Source organism: Euprymna scolopes, chromosome 23 (genome assembly GCF_053919585.1).
Source record: "Euprymna scolopes isolate OS-2025 chromosome 23, ASM5391958v1, whole genome shotgun sequence".
Classification (NCBI taxonomy): domain Eukaryota; kingdom Metazoa; phylum Mollusca; class Cephalopoda; order Sepiida; family Sepiolidae; genus Euprymna; species Euprymna scolopes.
This window is the reverse complement of record NC_136504.1, coordinates 16,697,639-16,713,190: the sequence shown is the minus strand read 5'-3', so window position 1 is coordinate 16,713,190 and position 15,552 is coordinate 16,697,639. Positions and strand designations below refer to the sequence as shown.

The 15,552-nt window shown below is 34.9% G+C and overlaps 1 protein-coding gene across 1 annotated transcript in view; it reads right to left on the bottom strand.

The window, feature by feature from the left end:
* Positions 1-15,552, bottom strand: part of LOC145245591 (dynein axonemal heavy chain 6-like) — a 99,643-nt gene that overhangs the window by 4,512 nt on the left and 79,579 nt on the right. The window contains exons 13-14 of the mRNA XM_080107166.1: positions 11,727-11,835; positions 9,064-9,184 (exon numbers count right to left, since the gene is read on the bottom strand). Coding sequence (XP_079963292.1) covers positions 9,064-9,184; positions 11,727-11,835 — 230 coding nt within the window. The remainder of the gene's footprint in view (positions 1-9,063; positions 9,185-11,726; positions 11,836-15,552) is intronic.

Below are 15,552 nucleotides of genomic sequence, written 5' to 3'. Positions count from 1 at the left end.
GAGAGAGAGAGAGAGAGAGAGAGAGAGAGAGAGAGAATAGTTTCCATTATTCTCATATATATACAGGGTGACTCAAACAAAAAACGGGCCCAAATCTAATTAGGCCCCGTTTCTTAGTGTTTTGTCCAAATGTAATGAAACTTTGGTCATAACTAGCTTATTATATTCAAAACATCACATCAATTTATCTATTTTTCCAATTTCTCCATCACATCCAATATATCCAATTTATCCATCACATCCATTTAGATTTTTTTTGGGGGGTCACCCTGTATATATACGTTTTATTTTTTATTACCGTTTTATCTGTTTAGTTACACATGTTTCGGTTACCGAATCGTATTAGCGATCTAGTAACTTCGTCAGACTTTACATAAAATGTTTTTGTAAAGTCTGACGAAGTTACTGGATCGCTAATACGATTCGGTAACCGAAACATGTGTAACTAAACAGATAAAACGGTAATAAAAAAATAAAACGCATATTTGCTCTGCAATAGTATTGAGCACTTTCTTCAAGTTTTTACTAATTACCATTTCTGATATATATATATATATATATATATATATATATATATATATACACATACATACATACATATATATATATATATATATATAATAGTGTTTGTGTAGTATTGGGAATCCCAGCTTAATTTCTATATAGGTAGTTTTAGAAATAGAAGTTACATAAGCATATTTTGGATTTCTCATCAGCGAGTTGGTAGGGTCACAAAAGTTTAGGTTTGACAGGGGTCAACCTAGAGAGAATGCACCGGAAATTAGGGGTTACACGGGAGTTGTGGTCGTAGGCTTCTGGTTGACGACCACATACAGAGAGTGGTTTAGGTAGCAGAGGGAAGTAGATCGGAGATTTCAGATCTCTCCAACAACCAGGGTTCGAGAAGATAGGCTTGCCTTGAAATAAAAGATTGAAGCTTCAAATCAATCTTGTTGTTTATCGATGCATCTGTCTGCAGTGACCACTTCCCAATGAGATGGAGACCAGCGTCCAAGAAGGCATCATCCGATGGCCAAGGCAACCAGGTATGTATGCATGATGTTATTTGCACATACATGTCTTGAGACCTTCCAAGGCAAGAAACGGTGTAAGGATAAGAACACACACACACACACACACACACACACACACACACACACACACACACACACACACACACACACACACATAACAGTGAACTGCACGTAACATACGTAAGAGCATACACACACACACCTATATATGTAAGACTCTTAGAAGTAGTAAACTTAAAATTACCCGTAAAAGTAAAAAAGCAAACGAAGTAGAAGTAAACGATTAAAAAGTAAAGTGAACAAATAAATAAATAATAAATAGAACGAGTCAAAAGCCTTCATTTAACATTTGAATGGTTTAGTGGCAGTTTTAGTCATTTAGAACTGCTTTAAAGCTTAACCACTCACTCATTTTTCGACCAAATTTCAAACAATTATTACAGTTTATAGAAAACCTTCTCAGTTATATTGTGTGTGTGTTTTTTTTAATTTTCATTCAGTAAAACAAAAGTTATGATGAATTTACTGGTGTTCAAAGTCGTAAAAAATTGTAAGGAGGTGAGTGACGTTTTTATGACTGGTTTCCATAGCAACCACGTTGCTTCAGCGACTACTGTTGCTACTAATTCACCGCTCTCGCGAAAAGAGAAGTAACAAGCGAAACAGAGAGAATGAAAAGAAAATAATTATGGGGATTTTATTGAAAGCAGACGAATGCCGTACATTGTTATTACATATGTGTTTATGGCGGCAAAAAAATAAAACTGAAATTAAACAAAGAACAAATGAATTTACTGGAAGTCTGGAAAAATCATGGCTTACAATAGAAAAATGCGAGCATGAAAAGTAATATGGTTAAGCTTAAACATGGAAAAGTAAAGGACTAGTTGTTAAAATAGGAAAAGAAAAAGACAAGATATTCTAGTAAAAAATCTAATACATTTATAACTTAGAATATTGCCACATTAAGAATTGATTATATAATGTTAAAAATTGAATTTAAAAAAATTCTTAATGCTGCAATATTTTAAGTTATAAATTTATTATATTTTTTACTAGAATATCTTGTCCTTTTCTTTTCCAGTTTTAGCAACCAGTCCTTTACTTTTCTATGTTTAAGCTTAACCATATTACTTTTCATGCTAAATATAATGGCAACTTCTCTTCCGATTTTGTAATCATGCCCATATTTTTTAAATTTTCTTTTGAAGTTGATAAGTTCCTTTTCTTCTGATGAGTTAACAGCGGTTGACATAATAATTACATGAATGATTTTGCGCTACGAAACAGGTGCTGTCAAGAATTGAGCATTTCAACATAAAGAAATAAATGGTAAGATGGTCAACATCTTGAAATTTGGAATATAGACTTTTGTCACACACACACACACACACACACACACACACACACACACACACACACACATATATATATATATATATATATATATATGGAATTACATTACATGAGGAATTACATTGCTTAATATCCAGAAAATTACTTATCTACGAAAAATTAAAATGCGATATTCGTTTTCAGGATACTCGAAAATGATAAAGTCATCATTTTAAAGGAAAATGTTTAAGTTGAAACCAAGTAAAAATTTACCAAAACTTCTAATTTTATATTTGCTTAAAAAAAAAGAAGCTATATTATATACAGTGTTGGTCACCCGTACCTTAAAATTTGTCTGACGTCACTTCTGTCGAACATCTTTGTAAACAAAGAAGCGAGACTCTTAGTGAAAGCCAGTATTGCATAAATCACTTATCATAAGCCAACGGCTATAACTTTTGCCCATTTTAAACAGGCTATTGTTCGCATAATCTTCAAAGTAATAATATGCAAGTAATTTTATCATAAAGTAATTTATTAATTTCCAATTACGGAATCTAATGCAATAAAAAATGACTTAAAATAGTTTAAATCGTAAAAACTAAGGCAGATACGTAAGAAAAGTAACTGCTACTGTGTTTGGTTACAACGAGAAATAGGATTTACCGGTTTTTTTACATAGGCGTCACCACTTATCAAGGCCGATAGGCCACTCAAGGACAAGGGTTAAAATTTTATTTTAGATGCGACCAAGCTTCCCTATAACTGGCCCCGTCCGTCGGCAAACCTTTTTTATACGCTAATAAATCATCACTGATGAAGTAAAAATATCTTTTTTTATACTAATAAATCATCAGTTATCATGTAAAAAAGAGGAAACTCTCGAAGATAAAGCTTAAATGAGATTTTCAATTGGATGATAAACAATAATATGTGAGGATTGAAAACGATAAATAGAATGGGTAAAATGTGGTTATTTAAATGAATGGCTAAACGAATATTTGATGACATTAGACTTGAAAACGACCATATTGTAGTCCATAGGAAGCAGTCCAGTGATAAAATTTTCCACAGATTTTGGAAACAAATTCTGTTCACGACATTTCCTATTGGTTTTAGGTACAGAGAGGAAGAAAGAAAGTGGTTTTCTGTAAATGTTATATAAGTATAAACCACTGATTAAAGCTCAGTCGAGCACTGTTCATGAAAATAATGATAGAGTAGAAAAAGTTTAGGAACGTCTCTCACACAAGAAAATGCTTTTGGGAAGAGAAGAAATCACACACTCTAGATTGCGAAGTCAAAGTATGCTCTGTTCATCCGTTCATCCCTAGTAAACATTCGGCGTCTAACTGTAATGTGACATTCGCAAAACAAACATAAATAAATAAAACTCCCGGCCAGCATTTTTCTTAACACAATCATTTATTACTGTTACGCTCCCGCCTCGATATCACTTAAAAAGTCTCTCGCCATTGTTTATCTCGCTCGGAATACACTTTTCTCCACCCACCTTACGCTGGCATTAGCCAGCCATTACTCGCCTTCGACTTTACACGTCCATTTTCTTTGACACCGACTTTGTTTTTCTTCCGAGTACGTGGTATGTTTTTTTCTATTTTTCTTCCTAATTTGCATATGCGCGTTTTTCGGCTACTGCTGCTGCTGCTAATCTATTCGCAAGCCAGCCATCCTTCGCTGCTGCTGATATTTCCTACGCTCTCATATGCATTATGTGCCATAACTTCTTGTCATTAGTGTAAAAAACTTCCTCTCTTCGTCTGTGTGCCTAAAATTTCTGATTTTGTCAAGTGTTGACTAATTAGCATAAAAAATAAATCCGTAATGAAAGTATATATGCATAGAATATAAAATAAAGACTTAATTGACACCAAGACAAAATTTTTTTTAGTTCATTTGATTTTTCGATTGGTTTTAAATTCACAAATGAAGAAAGAAAACCATTAATACAATTATATAATCTTTAAAATTTGGGCATTTTCTTATATTAGTAGATTTGCAAATGAGAGCAGATTGGATTAAACTACGTGTTGATTTATTGTGTATGTGTTTTAGGGGAGTCGCATTATTAAAGTCAGTATGGTGATCACTCTCATTACTGCGACAGAAAATAACATTAAGTTTATTATTATTTTTTCACATTTCTTTTGTGTTCATATAACCTCTTATCAAGATTACGTTGCGTTTCTCCTATATATATATATTGTGTTTACTATACCCTTTTTACGCAAATATAAATCATGCAGAACACCTGCATGAACACAACTACACGTAATAATTAGCTAAAAATGATGGTCCCATAAAAAAACGAAAAATCTCATAGGGAACCAATTAAAATGAATGTTCAAAAGAATATGCAAACCAGCCAGATCCTTCGCAGATGAACGCAACTCCACGACTCATATATAACCAAGTTGTATTTACTTTTTAATATGAATATCAATACACAAAAATCCAAATTCATAGAAGAATACATATATATATATATATATATATATATATATATATATATATATATATATATATATATATATATATATATATACATATGACTTTATCTATTGTTTATAATTACTGATTTTCATATTGTGTTAAATTCTATACTAGATATGCTAAGTAAGTGATCGTCGTCCAATATATGCGCTACTTCTTTGAGTCGTCTTACTCTCAACCGTTCTTCTCTGTGTACAATTTTTAATTCGTCCCATGAGGGTAGATTGTTTCCTTTTTCCCTCCATATGTGGTCAGCCATACCTAATATTTACATCTCTTGGCGTATTACGCCCTTTCAGTTTTCTTCTAAATTCTTTTAATGGACAAAATATTTCAACTTTGTATAATTTTCCATATTTACATAGAATCTTATACACACAATTCTTGGTCATAGTTTTTTTCCGGATTGACTCGCACAAGATGCTTTCAGAAAGTTAAGTTGCTCCTGAATACCGTTTTGATGTCATACATGGCATTTCGACAAGTTTTTCGTGTATGATACACAAACTGTGGTGAATTTTCGTGTGATGTCTTGCAGTGTTTGGTCCAAATTTCTTGGAGCTGATGTAATGCTCTCAGAATAGTTGTTTCGGTGGAGGTTTCTCAAAATGCCCATCTGCAACGTGTCTTGATATTTTCACTCTGACTTGTTGTATATGTAAGTCTCGCAAAATAAAAATGAAAGAAGTTTAATCCAGCTTTTTTTAAATAAAAGGCATTTATTTACAGTACTTTCAAAACAGTGCAATGCATCTTGTTTAAAGTCTCTTAGTTCATCATATAGTAAACAAAACTCTGACCTGTCGAACACGTGCTTCTTATTCCCCGGCGTAGACATGTCTGCTTGCCTTGTCGTCACATGGGTTTGAAATCTCATATCCTAACCCATCTTTCTTTTGCTGTTCCGCCATGCGGGTTTTCTTAATTCCTGCCTTTCTTTCCGCTGCAATATCTGTAGCTCGCTCCACACGCATCCGAGCACTTTTTGTTTAAAGTGTGAATTGCATCTTGTTTCAAAAGTTTCTTTCGTTGATTGTGTTGCCCGAAACCCATACTGTGACTCTGATCATCAGTTGAAGACGGTTAAGAACAACCTGTGCAAAAGATTTATTAACGATGCTGTAAGGGTATCTCTCGCGATAGTTGTCACAGTTCCTACTGTCGTCCATATTCTTGAAGAGCGTGACGAGCTTTGCGTCCCGCATATCCTGGATATTGTGCCCCTTTTTCAGCACTGTAGCAGGAACCCGTGGTGGTGGTCCAGGAGTGACTTTTCCCTTACTGTCTTCACAATCTCTGGTGGGATTCTATCACTGCTTGGAGCCTTTCTTTTCCATAGGAGAGTGAGTTAATGATCTTCATTAATTTATCGATGGTTGGTGGTGAGTCAAGCACGTCCATGGTGGCCAGTATCGTAGTATTATCGATGGCTTTCTCACTGACGACGGTTTTCTTTGAGTACACGTCTTGGTAGTGTTCAGCCCATTTCTCCGTTTGTTTACTGCGATCGTTGATGATCTTCCGAGATGTGGACTTGATGGTGTTATATAGTTGGTTCAGCAGAATAGAAAGTGGCTGCTATCTATCTATCTATCTATCTATCTATCTATCTATCTATCTATCTATCTATTGATCTAACTAGAAGTAAACAAGAGATGTGGAACTATGTTTTGGTATATTATCAAAACATTACAAAATACATCAAACTCGGTGACCGATCATGTTGCACCGCAAGATATTTGATCAGCATCGGAAGTACGTGTCTGTCTTTCACGTGTTCGGGCTAGCTGGGAAAATAGTTGAGTTGGAATTCGGATGTCAAGCCGAGTGGATGGATAAACGGTTGTGTCCCCCCCTGGCTAGGAATTGGTGTGTCTCAAAATCACTTTCCATTTCTTCTGCGATCAACGCCTGGAAAGTTAATAAAACTTTAGAAAGTCAATCATAGTTTTGGAGTTGAAATGCTTCGTCCACAGGTTCCAGCTTCCATCCAAGGACAGATGAAATTCTCACTCTTACCAAAAGACGACCTCGAACCGTTCATCCTTGTACTTTTCCCAAAGGTGTCAATGGCAGCCTTGTACACAGCATCGAAGATAAAGTCCCATCACACCTTGGCGCATTCTGTGGGCCAATCATCCAGAGCCTTGTCGATGGCCTTGGAAAAATGCTTGCGGGGTCACTGCATCAACACGTGGGTGATCATTATGCTTAGAGCGATGGATCGGCCTAGGACAGAGACGCACTTTGCTGCCGAATCTATATACTCCTATAAATTCGTTTTTCTTTTGTGTATATTGACATTCATATTAAAAACCCTCTTTTCTTTTTATTTAAAACGAAAATACAATTTTCTTACATATGAGTCGCGGAACCGCGTTCACTAGTAAAAGATCCAGCCAACTCGCACATTTTTCCAAATAATCACCCCAATCAATTCCCTATTCGTTGCCTCGGTTTTCTAATGGGATAAGCATCCCCAGTCAACCATTACCCGCAATCACACTCATACAGATACTCCACATGACTCATACTTGCATAATATTTGCGTAAAATATTTATAACAAACACAAAATTGTTTCCATATATATTTATGTATACGTATGTATTTTTGTTGAACAAATTTTGCCTATCAAACTCCCCCTAGAGTTTTTGGTCTACAGACATGAAAATTACTATATAAGGTATTTGAATCCATGCGAAACTTTATATTTGCTTTTTTTTTCATCCTTATATAAATTAATTCTCTTTTGTCATTATAAACTTTTTAGAAGTCGGATTATGTAGGTGCTAAGTCTGCGATAGGTTAAAGTTAATATATTTTTTTTCCTTCCGGGAATTTAAACTGCATTCTTTATTTTTGCATTTTTTTTATTTCAAGCTTCTTTAGACTACACACACACACACACACACACACACACACACACACACACACACATATATATATATATATATATATATATATATATATATATATATATATATATATATATATATATACTAGCATGGGCGCCCGGCGTTGTCTGGATGTTTGGAGATGTGTGTTGATCAAAAAAAAAAATTTTTTTTTAATTTCTTTGTGTTTTTTTTTTCTTAATCAACCAGTTAACTATAAGATGTCACTCTTATTGCTTTTGGTAACAGTTACTTATTATACGATTTTTTGTTATATTTCATTTATAAAAAAGTTAGATGTTACTAGGAGTTCATAGTTAAGTAGTTTCTTTCCATCATGGTTTCAATGAGTGGGCAAGATGATCTGAGTAACTTTAACGTCTTTAAACTGTCAATTACAGAATATAAAAAAAATTTGAATCATAAACATATTTGTTTTGTTTTTGTTTCGAAACGATTCCAACTTGCAATGAAAAATACAAATAAAATTCGTCAAATATCGATATCAAAAAAGCAAAAGGGATTTATAGTTTTGTTTTTATTTGCATATTTTAAATACCAAAAAAATTCTCGATTAAAAAAAAAAAAGCTTTCATGGCTTTATTTTTAGTTACTTACGCATGTGAAGAATTTTTCAACCCGGAAGCTGTAAACCGGATGGGCGATTTCAACACCTAAGTAAGATGATTTGAGTTTTATAATATACTAGCATGGATATCCGGTGTTGCCCGGGTCGACATGAAGTTCGGTTTAAACACACCAGCTATACTAAGGATATTGGACACTTTTATGGATACACCCACAAAAATTTGAAAAATAAAAGAATGGATAAAAAACAAATGTAATCGCTCAAAAAATGTGGAAGTACGCAACAGTCTCCCCACGAGATATTTCTACAGAAGGGATACGAAGACAAGGAACTATTTTCTAGATATAGCACTTTTTGTTGCCCATGCGCTGGAACCTCCACCCCCCAAAAAAACTCAACAAAATCATACCTCTTCACTTTAGAAGTCCTTGGATACCAGAAAACCTTCTATTCTAATAGTTTCTTCCCTCGGACTGCTAGACTTTGGAATTCCCTCCCAGTAACTTGCTTCCCTGACTGTACTGACATGCAGTAATCGACATCTCGTTCATGGAGTAAACCAACATCTTCTTCGTGTCCCCTAAACATGGTCTCAAATAGTAGCCCATTATGTCCAAGTAGCAATATGCCTTGTTTGGGGTGAACACCAGTAAAAACAAAACAAAACAAACTAAAAAAAACAAGAAGCAAATTTACCATGTTCTTCAGCTTCCATAGCTGCTATGTCCACAGTTTCATTATCTTGGTAAAATGACAGCATTCGAACGAGTATTGAAGAATATATATTGGCATTATCAAAAGTCTTCAGAAAGGCTTCCTGAAAAAGTATTAGCGTTGGTTTTATTTGAAAATGAAAAAAAAAAAAAATCTAATAATTACGAGTAGCATTTGCGTAATGAGAATCAGAAAGAATATATTTTGTTTTCATTTGGGGACATTTTTAATTGACTTTTACTTCTCATCGCAATCCTTTTGCAACTTCCATGAAAAGTTTGTTTTTCTTTTATAGTAATAAGTAGCTTACATTTGGTGCTAAATTTGTGAAAAAACTTGCGACGTTTGTGAAAAGATGCCGATAGAACATCACGCAAATCAAATAACAACACAGAAAGTTGCATTAACAGTGATAAGCTCTCTGGAAACCTGCTAAGCACTCTAATGGTCGACGATGCCTCTGTTCAATCGTGAAAGACAATAGATACCTCCTGCGAGTGAAATTGTGAGGCAGAGGTTGCGCAATTCTTAATCACACATCTCCTGAATCGGCACTGTTTGAGTCCAGTGGCAAGGAAAAGTCCAAGACAATTGGAAACAATGCAGAGATAACCAAAGAGCACATACAGCACCTGGAATTTCCAAATGGTCACCCATTTTAGTACTGACCAGGTTCAACGTTGCTTAATTTCGACAATCAAATGGGAACTGGTGTGTCAACGTGACTATGCCGTACTATCTAATGCACACAGTAGTGATATATAACAAAAGCAACATGAAGATGACACCAAAAAACTGCAATCATGAAAGATGCAAAATCTTTCGTATTAATTGGATTATTCGGACTACTCCTCTTATCTTGGGTGTTATTCTCACAACGTTTCGGCCGATGTAACCTCCGACCTTCTTCAAGTGTATCTTGCTGAACTCTGCAATCTGTACAGAATTTCAAATGGAATCCTTTATTCAATTTGATTCATGTTCTCGTTCTGTCAACCTTGACTGGATAGCAGTTTTGAGTAATCCGTAATTGTATTCTTAGTATCGCCTGCACTGAGGACTGAACCTTCAACCACCGGAAAAAAGTATCACTTAGAACTGAATTTTACTTTGCATTTTATCGGTTGCACTAAATATCCTTGGCCGAAACGTTGTGTTACGTAGGTGGGTGTGAGTACGTAACGAATGTGTTGTGTACGTGTGTATATATTGTGTATGTATATAATGGTGTATATATTGTGTATGTATATAATGTGTATGTATATAATGGTGTATATATTCTGTATGTATATAATGGTTGTAACAAATTGTGCAGATGTTACGTTGTCGGTGGCAGGCCAAATCTTATAAACGTATAACTTGTGTTATGATGCTGATATGAAACGATGACGTGGCTGGTTTGGCAATATGTTTACAGAGGGGGGGGGGAGCAATTACTTGTCAAACGAATGCTTGTACATCATGACGCGAGGGAGATGAGTTCTTTGATGAATGACGAAGGAAGTGTATATCATAGCGGTCTATATAATAAACCGCCTATACATGTAAGATGTCGGTTGACGATAATATGTTCATCAGTTGTAAACAGTACATGTAAAACAGTTCATTTTAAACGACAAACAAACGCATACCTGGTTGTTCAAAGACATAGCAAAATAGTTATATTTATATATAACAACATTTATTCTCTGTTCCGGCCGGACATTCTTACAACGTTCTGTTCACATTTTGGTTATCTTGGAATACGCCGCTTCCTAGCGTCCCAAGAGAAATTAACTCTTATCCCAACTTCTAAGTCCCGTCTGAGTTATCTGATGTATCCTCTTTAACTCTCCTCTTCCAACTCTAACTTGCCTATATATATTAAAACTAATCATTTGTGCTAACGTCATTCGACTTCACAAAGGCCTAACAGGTGACTTCTCAATCACGTTTTCTCTGACCAAATTTATTGTTACCACTTGGCGAAGGCCAGAGGAATAGTTGGCTGAAACGTCGTGAAACAACTAAGATAAGATGAGGATAATAGTCCGCAATAAATAAAAAAAAAAAAAATAAATAATACTCATCTCAATGAATTCCAATTAAATAATAGAAACGGTTAAAGTCAGTTAATGTAATTCCTAACTTCCGGCGTAGCGCTACCGGAAGCAGCGACAGGGCAAATCAGTTTCTTCATTCTTATTGTTTTTCAGTATTTCTATTATGAAACAATTTATTGAAATAAAATATAACAAAAATATATTATCGAAAAGTATACAATAAAAATGGGGAAAAATATATATATAGATAAAAATAACACAATTAATCTTTATTCAATATTTTATTACTTAAAAAGATTTTAAAAAGTGTTTTCAATAAGACTTTAAAAAAATAAAACTAATTTCAATAATTTTTAATTAAAATAAGGCCGAAAAACTCTTCAATCATTATTAAATAATAAAAAAGAAAGATCCGATTAACGTATTAAAAAAAGAGTACGTGGACAGGGGAGATATAGGTGTCACCGCTACACACACAGGAGATATATATATATTGTCACCGCTTTCGGTAGCGCTGTGCCGGAAGTTAAGAAGTACGTTTGCTGACTATAACCGATGAAACGTTTGTTTTCTTGATTAAACGCTGTTGTAATATGACATTACCTGAATACATTTGAATAATCTTTGTAAGCTTATATCTTCTTCAAAGATGATGTTCAGATTGGGACCATTGCCACAAGTTTTTTCCACTGGACTGTCATAGACAATTGGTCTGAAAAAGAAAATAATAAATTAAAAAAGTAAACATTTTACATTAGAAAGTAAAAGGAAAACACAAATAGCGAAAATAAAAGTTACATGAGCCGAAAGATCTTCAATCGATCTAAACATTGAATTCAGGTTGCAAACAAAGCAAACAACACTCTGTTCCTCATTCAACTGCAAATCATCACAGAATGATTTCTCCCACTTTACGTCTCTCTCGTCTATGTTCCATATCGAGAGAGAGAGAGAGAGAGAGAGAGAGAGAGAGAGAGAGAGAGAGAGAGAGTTCAAAGACCGGCTACTCACATGGTGTAGGGTCTATGGGATCTGTCCCGAGAAAGTCGACTGTGATAGAGCGAAACAATACTGTATGTGGATTGCTATATATATTTATATAGTCATCCACATAAAGTGCTGTTTCGCTGTATCACGGCTCATCAGTGTGGCTAGACTAACACCTTTTCCTAGCCAGGGATTGAAACTACAACCATCGCGTTGATAGTCGGCAGTTCTAGCCTCCGGCCAATGGGATCGGTGCTCGCAAATGATCTCATCAAATGTCCATTTAAATAGACACTCGCCCACCGCTTTTACAATGCTCGAGCTGCTTGTTTATTTACAAACAAACAGTGTAGCGAATCAGGATTTTGATTGTGTAGCAACATTAAAACAATGTTTATTTAAATATAAGTAAAGGTACACCTTGCTCTTTTATATTGAGCACTATTATATAAATATTGTAAAATTCATTGGTTTTTATCTTTGAATATTTTAACCTGAAATGTATATATATATATATATAACTCTTTCCTCTATGTCACGACTGTCTTGTTTCAACGCAATAAACCGTTCATAGTCTTCCGCTGAGTTTTGTAGTTTTAAATTCGGTTCGTTTTCGAGTTTATTTAAAGCACTACGCCTTATGTCAACGTCTTTATTTAAGACCAGCCCTTGCATAAACATTAAAAATTTAAAATTATCTGCTAATAATTCCTCCAGTTTAAAATCGTAGCAATGCTTGTTTACTATACTTGCATAAGTAGTGTAGTTATCTTCCTCTCTTCTAGTAATATTCACACATTTACATCGCCTATAGAAAAGAGACGTTTTTGCAGAAAACAGTTCTGTAAGTAGCGTAACTTTTTCTTGGAAGCTCAACTCACTGGTCTTTTTTGGGAGAATAAAATTCATGAAATTTGTATGCTCGGCTGTTCCCAATTTCCTTATAAAAGCCTAACCTTTTTCGCGTTTGACCAGATACTACAATCCGATATAAAAATATCCTCATATCGTCTATAGTACTGGACGAAAGTGACATCGTCTTCTGGATTATAATTGAAATTTTCAATAGCCGCCCACACAGCTGTTTGAGAAAATGCGTTATGATTATCGTCCGCTTTAGTTAACTGTGTCGCGTCCAGAATTTTTCTTTGTTCCTCCTGTGTTTTCATCAATATTTCCTCGAAGCGTTTCTGTTGTTGAAGCATTTTTTCTTCTTCAAATGCTTGTTTAAATCTCTCTTCTCTTTCTACTTATTGTTGAATTTGCTGCTTTTGCAACGCGACATTTTGCTCTGCCTGAAATTGGAACAATTCCAACAGTGAATCTTTGAATTTCGCATCCATCATACGAATTAAGTTTACAATTTACACTTGTATTAAAAAAAATCAACCAAGTTTTCTTTCCCAATTCTCTTGTTTGAAGAACAACAGCTTAGCAGTCCTTTTGTAAGTTAATTTGTTGAACGCTATATTTCTAGTCTTACTAGAAACAATCCAGCGAAATAACATTTGTTTAACATTTTTTTTTATTTGCATGCGTTTTTACGTAGCAAAAATAAAATCCGTCGCTTTAAATATCCGACGAATTCGTATGGGAAGCTTTTAGTTTTTTTTTTTTTTTTTTAGTTTTTAACCCTCTTTGCCTTTTGCAAAAAATGACTTGATTCTTTACGTGTTTGCTAAGCACAAATGACGTACGCGAATAATTATTGTTCACGGTCTGTCTCTTTTTCTCTTGACAAAGTCAAGCGTTTTTTTTTTTCAAATCCAAGATGTTATCGAAATAACAAGAAGCTTACACGGTATTTGCTAGTTGGTTTTGGACATTTTACTTTGAAGAAGAAAATTCTTACCGTAGGAAAAATGGCTTCTGCTGAATAAAAAAATGAACCCTTTTTCCCTTTCTAAAACACTTGGTAAGTGTGTTAAATTATTAAATAATTGACAACATTCGCGTTTTTCGACGTATATTTGGTAGCAAGTTTTTCCCGTCGCCAAATTACAATTGTAGTAATTAATTCGCTGTCTGTTGAAATGACGAAGGTGTTCTGCCGTAAAGATTTTACGAATCTTTATTTCAATCACTTTTGGTGATTCTACTGGCTGGCATTACTCCTCTTTACGCTATGAACTCCAAGCTAAGTCGGACTCTATGGTCCCAAAAGCCAAGAAACTTTTCTGTTCGTAACTTTTGCAGCCTACTAATCTAAAAACACTAACATGTTTACTTTTTTATTTTTTTTATTTTTCTCTTTTTCCTTATCACAGGTTTGACTTTAATCCTGAATATTTGTCTTGTTTTCTTATCTTTCTCCTAAATCTTTTTTGTCAAAAATACTATTATTAACGAATACTTTTTCTTATATTTAAAAGGAGAAAAAAAAAAAGTCTCCCATGAAATTGAACATTACCAAATTATATTTGCATATTATCTGAACTCAAAAACACGCAGCTTTTTTTTCCTTCTAAAGTATGCATTACTTCTAGCTAGTCTAAAGTTAATACAAAAGATGGCTTTCCATGTGGTAGAGATAACTCCAGAGAAGACCCTAATTTACCTTATATGTGCTTGCACTAGCTTACACCACTGCGTTTATATTTGCCCTCTATCGCTCCCACAACAGTGGGGTTACTATCTTTAAGAGCATATCTGAGAAAATTGACCACATCCTGTCTGCTCATCCTTCAGCTAACATTCACATTTGCGGTAACTTCAATCTCCATGATTTTGCCATTGCCTATGACCTCACTCAGATTGTTCATGAACCCACCCGTGTGCCCGATACTACTGGTCAATATGCAAGCCTTCTAGACCTGTTTCTCACAACTTCCCCTGAGCTGTGTTCATGTTCCGTTCTGTCTCCTCTGGGATCCTGACCTCTCTGTTGTAGCAGTTAAAATAAGAATGAAATGTAATAAGTCTTCAGACGTACCTCTCCACCGTACTGTATATCGATACTCTATGCCTGACTGGGATAGCTTCCGTACATTCATATCTGATCTACCTCTCCATTCCATGTTTAAAAAGGATGTGTCCTCTATAGTATCAGACCTGACCAAATGGTTAATTGTGGGCATAGACCGATTCATACCATCCAAAAAATTCCAACAAAAACACAAAAACCTAACAGCCAGCTATGTTTCTCCCCTGAATGTACTGCTGCCATCGCGCACAGAAATCACTTTTTCCATAGCTACCAACGTAATAGATGTACTGAGACTAAAGCTTCTTTCAGGACTGCTAGCAACCACTGTAAAAGAATAATAAAAAATGCAAGAGAGCTATATGCTCAGTCTGTTAAATCCAAAGTAGCTGAGCAGCGGCTTGGTTCCCACCAGTTCTGGCAAATAGCAAACAGGATCTTGACCAGAAGTGTGCGTTCTATCTCAACTATCATCAATGGACCTGAGGTCATCTCGTCAGCATCAGACAAGGCCAGACT